This window comes from Microtus ochrogaster, assembly GCF_000317375.1.
Source record: "Microtus ochrogaster isolate Prairie Vole_2 chromosome 14 unlocalized genomic scaffold, MicOch1.0 chr14_random_1, whole genome shotgun sequence".
Taxonomy (NCBI): domain Eukaryota; kingdom Metazoa; phylum Chordata; class Mammalia; order Rodentia; family Cricetidae; genus Microtus; species Microtus ochrogaster.
This window is the reverse complement of record NW_004949096.1, coordinates 19,820,777-19,828,586: the sequence shown is the minus strand read 5'-3', so window position 1 is coordinate 19,828,586 and position 7,810 is coordinate 19,820,777. Positions and strand designations below refer to the sequence as shown.

Genomic DNA, 7,810 nt, shown 5'->3' with positions numbered 1-7,810 from the left:
GGATGGATGGATGGATGGATGGATGGATGGATGGATGGATGGATGGATGGATGGATGGATTGATTTATGTATATAAAAGAATGAGACAGAATATTTCTATTTTCATTTCTGGCAAGTTAAGATTGAGAATTAGTAAAGATATTTTGCCTGTGCCCCCCCTAATAAGTGATACTGAACCAGAGTTTTTTTTGAAGACTTGTCCGATGAGCAACTGATTTATCACTTTACCCTCAACACTATTTAAGAGAACAGGGCTATTCCCTCAAAAGTAGTTTGGTGAAAAACAGGGTTTACATGGCCAGTTTGACAACAGCTTGTTTCTGGTCTGCTTCTGTTGACCTTACTGTTCCTTTTGCGACTGTTATGGGGTTAATTTGGACTCAAGAACTGTGCTCATTGCTATCTTTGACACATGGAAACTAAGTTTAAAACCAAGGCCAACAACCCAATTCTTTAAAAAACATATTTGGACCACATAAAGTGTGGTGAGTTGTTTTTTTTTTCTTGGTTGGTTACTTTGTTGCTGTTGTTGTTTGTTGTTTTGTTTTGCCTGTTTGCTTTTTCCTTTGGGTAATTTTAGTTTTGTGGGATCATGAATACTGATTTACAGGGAGGACTTTGGAGGATGTGAAACAAGAGTACTTCTTCTGCTTTGTTGGCTACACTATCTTCATGAATCCGACACACTGTTTATCTGACAGTGCACTTAGTACTGCTTCGCCAGGGAAAAATCACACAAAACAAGCCTGGTGCATCAGCACTTTCATTGTGTGCTGGGCTGAGCCTCCTTTCACATGGTCGCATCCCCATTTTAGTCCAATACTCCCTTTCCCTGCCCCTTCCCCAGACCTGCCTCTTTCTGTGGCACTTACTACTGGTTTCCCTGAGCTCCATTTCCACTTTGTGTTTTTTGTGGGGCCCAGGAAGCTAAAGCTGTGTGTATTTGTGGATCAGACAAGTGCAGCAAGTTATTATCATTGGCTTCTGAAGGGGAGAGTGAGGTGATGGCTGCGTTTAAGCTGGATTTCCTTCCAGAAATGATGGTGGATCATTGCTCTTTGAATTCCAGTCCTGTGTAAGTATTTTTGTTGTCTAATTTTTATCATAAACAGAGGGAACTGGGCTGTCTTATTGCTATTATTTGGTGAAACCGGTCCCTTAAAAGAAAGAATAAAGTAGAAAACCCATATTTAATTTTCTTTATTATTTAGTCTAATTCTCATAACTGTTAATTGCCTCCTGGATGTAACTGAATTCTTTGCATGAAGGTACACTTGATGTATGATTAGCAACATCAGTTCAAGTGTGCTGGCTCTAATCTCTTTAAACAATAGTGTTTACTCATGTAATAGATTCCAAGGTGGCTATTGCTTGGGTTGGGTATGCAATATTAAATAATCCTTTGGGAATCGAGTATTTTGTTATTTGTTGTTTTGTTTATTTTTATTTGATTATTTACTTATTTTTATTTTTTTTGAGACAGGGTTTCATGTAACCCAGCCTGGTCTGGAACTCCCTATGTAGCCGAAGAATTACCTTGAACTCCTCACCTTCCTGCTTACTGTAACTTCCTGGGTGTTGGGATTGCAGGCATGAGCCTTGAGGCTCAGTTTTGGCAGACATAGAACCCAGGGCTTTGAGTATATTAGGCAAGCACTGTATCATCCTCAGCTCCTGTTCTATTTTTTGAGACAGGATCTCCCTATATAGCTCAGATTGACCTCTTGATGTTCTGCTTCTGCTACTGAGGTACTAGGTTAATACACATGTGCCAACATGCCTTGCTAGTTTTTAATTGCAATACTCTGAAGCTTCTGTATAATCATTGCTTAGTGTTGTATGTATAGTGCTATATAGTGTATTGACCTGTGAAGTATAATTCTGAACCTTAATTTTCTCCTCCTACTTCCTCACTAATTGAAAATATAGTTCAGCATGTAATTTCAGTAATACTAGGTTATCCTTACCAAAAACAAACCATAGTAAAACAAAATTGGATCAATTTTTATTGGCAGTTTGCTCAAATAAATTGTGGGTGCAGAAATAGAAGATCTTGTTAGCTAGCCAAATTGTTAGCCTGGCCCTGAATTGGGGCTATAGGAAACATGAGTTCTGAACTTTCTAGAGAAGGGTCCCATTCCCAATCCCTGATTTCCATCAAAATCTGAATTCTGTATTATTTCAGTTACCTTAACCATTTTTCCTGGTTTCATCACTTTAACCAAGTGCAAAATACCTTAGAACATCAAGTAAATGCACCTTTGTAGAAAGCCAAGAATGTTAGTCGGAGAACATTCCCAGTGAAAGATACTAGTGTGGATCTTTGAAGTTAGGCTCACTGTTCAGCTCACACCCCCACAGATGGGAGTAATAGCCAGGTACTTTCTGAGATAGTTTTGAGAGTCTCTAAGTTAGCTATATTGCTCTTTTGAAATGGATTATAAGCCTTCTCTATTGTTCTTCAAATAGTAATTTAAATGTTTTTTTATGACAGTTCTTTATTATCAAAATGTTATTTTAGCAGTAGTTAAAAGGACAGTTAAGTATGACTACTGAGATTCGGCACACCAAGCATGCCCATATCTCAATTAAAATTACTAGTTAAAATTGGGAGTTTGTGGCTCATTATCTTTGCATTCTAGAAGGGTGCGTATGCGTGCGTGTGTGCTGCCTGTTGAATATTCAGGTCCCTTCCCCCTGTTCTTCGGCCTTTTCTCTTTGTGCTAGAAATTAGCTTGCTGAGCAGACAAGTGTTCTGAGCTACACTCCCTCCATTCAACCTCTTTCCTTTTTTCTTTCCTTTCCATAGGGCCTCATGTGTATCCCAGACTGGCCTCTTAACTTTCTGTGTAGATAAGGCTGCTGAACATAGGTCCTCCTGCCTTTGCCTTCTCAGCTTTGTGATGATTGCCAGATGCCTTTGTTTGCAGTTTGTACAGCCCTGAAATCAGACCCAGGGTTTCCGAGTACTCCACCAACTGAACTACCAACCTCAGCCCAGGTTTCTTATCTTTGAAGAGGTTGAACCAGTCCACCATTCTACAAACTCTGGGGAGAGCACCATTGCATGACACCACCTGGAACTTAAAAGTCCTGATTAGTTTTTATGTTAATGTCCAAGACTATATTTTAAGTGTGATGTCTAGTTTTTAATGTGTATTGAAGTTTGAAGCAAAAGTTTGAAGTTTAATGCGGGTACTTTGAATTAATCAGAGTGTATTGTTAGTGTTTTTTTTTAAAAATTTATTTATTATGTATACACATGCCAGAAGAGGGCACCAGCTCTAATGGTTGTGAGCCACCATATGGTTGCTGGGAACTGAACTTAGGACCTCCAGAAGACAATAGGTGTTCTTAACCTCTGAGCCACCTCTCCAGCCCCCTAGTTTGTTTGTTTGTTTTAGTGTTTTGTTTTTTAAACTAAAGTCATTTGCATCTGTTTTTGTGACCCATCTTCACCAAAGCTTTGTTAAAAAAAAAAAAACCTAAGCTAAGTGCTTTGACTTGTTGTCCCCTATAGTACAGATGAGGTACTCAGTTGAAATAGGCCAGAACTTGCTTTCTGAAGATAATTGGAATGAATACTCTTTTGTTATTGGGGAGGTACTAGATCAGACATCAATGAGTAGCTTTTATTTCCATGTCCTTAGATCTACTTTCATATGAATAATATACTACTACGGAATGGAGCTTATGATGACACGTGAGTGGTGTTTGTGGGAGTTCATGCAGGTGTTGTTGGAACTAAAACCCAGGACTTTGTACATACTGGATAAGCACTCTACTTCTGATCTGCATTCCCAGACCCAGGATAAAGAATTCTTGAAATTGGCATATGCTTGCAACCTCTTGAATTCTTCACTAAAGCAATACTTTAAACCAGAGGTTAAGTCAATGATTTGTGACTAAAATAATTTTGTCTGGGAATGTGATTCAAAAAATTTTAGAACACAGAAGTGGTGAGGAGCCCTGAATGCTCCAGGGAGCTCAGATACAATTCCTGTTCTGCTCAGTGTCCTGGGTTCTTCTCTGGTCATGGTAAAGTCTTCTTCCAGCTCTTTTCATTTGCTTACACTTCAGAACATGGTATTGTAACCCAGGTGGTAGTGGTGCAGACTGGAGGCAGAGGCAGGCGGACCTCTGGAGTTTGAGGCCATCCTGGTCTACAAGAGCTAGTTCCAGGACAGGCTCCAAAGTTACAAAGAAACCCTGTCTCGGAAAACCAAAGAAAAGGAAAGAAAGGTGATGTTCTCCAAGGGTTGGGCCAAACCTCTAGCTCTCTCATTGATTAATCGACTTTCCTACCTTCTCTGTTTCTCAGGACTCTACTGTACAGAAAAGCAGTTTTCCAAATTGTCCGCATTGGAACCCTTGACTGGCTGTTTTTCTTCCCTGTTTTCATGTTCCCTCTCTACCCCAATTTACTTTTTCTTCACACACACACACACACACACACACACACACACACACACACACACAGAGGAGTGAGTGAGTGTTCGGGGTCTACTTTGTAGCCCTGTAGCCCTGGTTTGCCTGGCACTCACTGTGTGGATGAGGCTAGCCTTGAACTCAGACATCTGCCTGCCCCTGTCTCTGCTAGCTTTAAAGACATGTACCACCCACCATGCCTGGCTCATTTTATTTTTGAGACTGTCTGACTATATAGCCCAGGTTGACTTCAAACTCAAAATGCACCTACCTCTGCTTACCCAGTAATGTGGGGCTACAGATGTGCACATTCTCAGCTGACTTGCCAGGTTTTTTGTTTTGTTTGTTGATTTGGTTTGATTTAGTGCCCTCTCCCCTCAGGGTTTCAGTCCTGACTGTCCTGGAACTAGACCAGGCTGGCATTGAACTCACTGAGACCCACCTGCTTCTGTCTCCCTAGTGCTGGGATTAAATGTAAATGCAACCACCGTCTGGCATTGTTTTACTTTTTTAAATAATAATTATTTTTTTTTTAAGACAGGGTTTCTTTACATAGTCCTGCTATCCTGGAACTTGTTGTGAAGACCAAGCTGGCCCTGAACTCATAGGTGCCTGCCTTTGCTTTGTGAGTGCTGGTTTTAAAGGCAAGCAGCTACGCCACCTGTCCTGCCTCATATTTTTTAAGAGAAAAATATAATTTTTTAATTTAAGATTTAGAATAGCAAGAGAGTGGTAGTATGTATCTGTAATCCCAGCAATTGGGAGCTTCAGGCTACAGAAAAAGAATCAGGAGTTCAGGAGATTTGCTAAATGATTTGTTGACTGTCTAGTATTTTCACTTGTTTAGTATTATTCTCCAAGGCAGATTGTTGCTCAGTCTTCCATAGAACCAATATAATGGTGGTATTGGTGTTGTTTTGATTTGTCTGGGTGGCTGTTCTCTGAGAGGAGCATCTGGAAGGAGATAATTACAAAATAAAACCTTAACATTTTCTCAAACCTTCGGGAAGACAACTACTTCACAATATTATATTGTTATGCTGTTAAAGGATGTTGACTTAGAAACTTTTGTTGATAGCTTTTTCTAGCACCTAGTGACAAGTCACTATCCATGTTAAAATTATTTCCACATATCATACACATTTTCTCTCTTGTTCTCTTTAGAGAAACACCTGGGACATAATATGGACTCCTTTTTCTAAAGTCCTTGAAATTTGCATGTATTTCTCTTCCCCCTTTTCCATAGCACTGTATTTATATAATCTGGGGAACTTGTTGGGACTGGATGATGGTTAAATTTTGAATATAGTGTGGGTTTATGCTTGCTTAAAAAGGTAAACGGATTGTTGTCTGAAAATTTTTTCTGTTTGTGTTATCCGCAAAGTGCAATCAACTAATAATGACAGGTGAGTGACAAAATGAATAATGAAATCTTTTGAAAATTGTTGGGTTGTGTGTGTGTGCGTGCATGCATGGTTGTGATTGTTGGTGCGAGTGTGCGTTATCTACCTGTGTGGGTGCATGTGGAGGACAGAGTTGATGTTAAGATGTCTTCCTCTATCTCTTCACCTTATTCTTGGAGAGAAATTCTCTTGCAGAATCTAAAGTTCATTCAGCTAGACTGACAAGATTAGTGAACCTTGGAATCCATCTGTCTGTCCTCCAGGGTTGGGGGTCACAGAAGTGCTTCATCATAAAGAAGTGATCCATGTCCATCTTTTTACATGGGTATTAGGATCTGAACTCAGGGCTCCATGCTTGCACAGCAGGCACTCTAGTTAGTGACTGGGTCATTTCTTCAGTCTTCTTCACACACACACATACACACACACACACACACACACACACACACACACACCCCTTTTATCATGCTGGGGATTGAACCTTGGTTCTCAGCAGACTAGATGAGTACTCTACCTGGAGATATTAATATCTAGGGAAATGAAAGTTTATTTATTTACTTATCTACTCATCTATTTATTATCATCTATTTTTCTTGCCTCTCTACTTATCTGTCTATTTTATCTGTTTTGTGGTGCTGGGAACTGTACTCGGTGCCTTAGGAATGCTAGGAGAGCCCTGAACTCAATCTTTGTCCTCAGGTGCTTTTTTTTTTTGGTTCTTCGAGACAGGGTTTCTCTGTGGCTTTGGAGCCTGTCCTGGAACTCGCTCTGTAGACCAGGCTGGTCTCGAACTCACAGAGATCCGCCTGCCTCTGCCTCCCAAGTGCTGGGATTAAAGGCGTGTGCCACCATCGCCCGGCCCTCAGGTGCTTTTTAATGCAGTGATTGCCTACTTAAGGACAACAGTCACACTAAAAATATACGTGCAAGGAAAATGGAAGACTGCCTACTGCTCATCCCATCACTTCAGTGGCAGTTGAGAAAGTTTGAATCTACTTATTCTGAATATTTATTCATTGATGTGATTGCTTCTTTCGGTTTTTAAATTTCTAGCTGACACTGTCAGGTTCCTTTTTAACTGTTTCCAAGAGATCCAAGGAAATATCCAAGAAAAAAATTTTTTATTTTTTGGTTCTTCGAGACAGGGTTTCTCTGTGGCTTTGGAGCCTGTCCTGGAACTCGCTCTGTAGACCAGGCTGGTCTCGAACTCACAGAGATCCGCCTGCCTCTGCCTCCCAAGTGCTGGGATTAAAGGCGTGCGCCACCACCACCCGGCAAAATTTTTTTAATTAAATCTTTTATTTTTACATTTATTTATTTAGTATGTGTGAAGGTCAAAGGAAAACTTACAGAAATTGGTTTGGAATGGATGCTCTCTTAGTGTAAACTCCAGGGATTGAACTTGGATGCTCTGGCTGGACATCAAGTGCTTTTACCCACTGAGTGCCCCCTCCCCATACATACACACACCACACCACACACTGCTAACATTTTTTAATAAATTTCTTTGTACGTGTATGTGTATAGGCAGTGTATGGTGTGAGTTGGTTCTCTCCTACTATGTGAATTCTGGGAATTGAACTTAGGGTGGTGGCAGGTGCCTTTACCTACTGATACCTAAAAGATACTTAATCAAATGAATTAGTATTTTGGAGACAGGATCTCACTGTGCAGCTCTGGCTGGTCTAGAACCTAACAGATTGGTCTGCTTTTGCTTTCCCCTACTGAGTGCTGGGATAAAGACCTGTGCATACCATGCTTGTGTAGGTTAGAGGACAGCTTGTAGCTCTCTCCTCCTGTGTGGGTTCTGAGGATCAGCCTGAAGCTTTCAGATTTAGCAACAAGGACCTTTATCCACTGAGCCATATCATTAGCTTTTTTTTCTCTTACCATTGTTTGCTTATTCGTTTGTTTGTTCATCTGTCTGTCTCTTTCTTCAGTTTTTAAAAAAATTCTTTTTGCTTTTTCGAGACAGGATT

The 7,810-nt window shown here is 40.3% G+C and overlaps 1 protein-coding gene across 7 annotated transcripts in view; it reads left to right on the top strand.

Moving 5' to 3' along the window:
• Celf1 (CUGBP Elav-like family member 1) overlaps positions 1-7,810 on the top strand; it is a 71,518-nt gene that overhangs the window by 37,859 nt on the left and 25,849 nt on the right. For 4 of the 7 annotated variants that reach the window (XM_013352657.2, XM_005364187.3, XM_005364185.3 and 1 more), the window contains exon 1: positions 942-1,075. The exons of 1 other annotated variant lie outside the window; for it this stretch is intronic. In XM_013352657.2, the coding sequence (XP_013208111.1) occupies positions 1,005-1,075 (71 nt within the window). In that variant the 5' untranslated portion in view covers positions 942-1,004. Of the gene's footprint in view, positions 1-923; positions 1,076-7,810 lie in introns of those variants that run through there. 2 more of the 7 variants (XM_026787670.1, XM_026787671.1) reach the window with 1 other exon arrangement.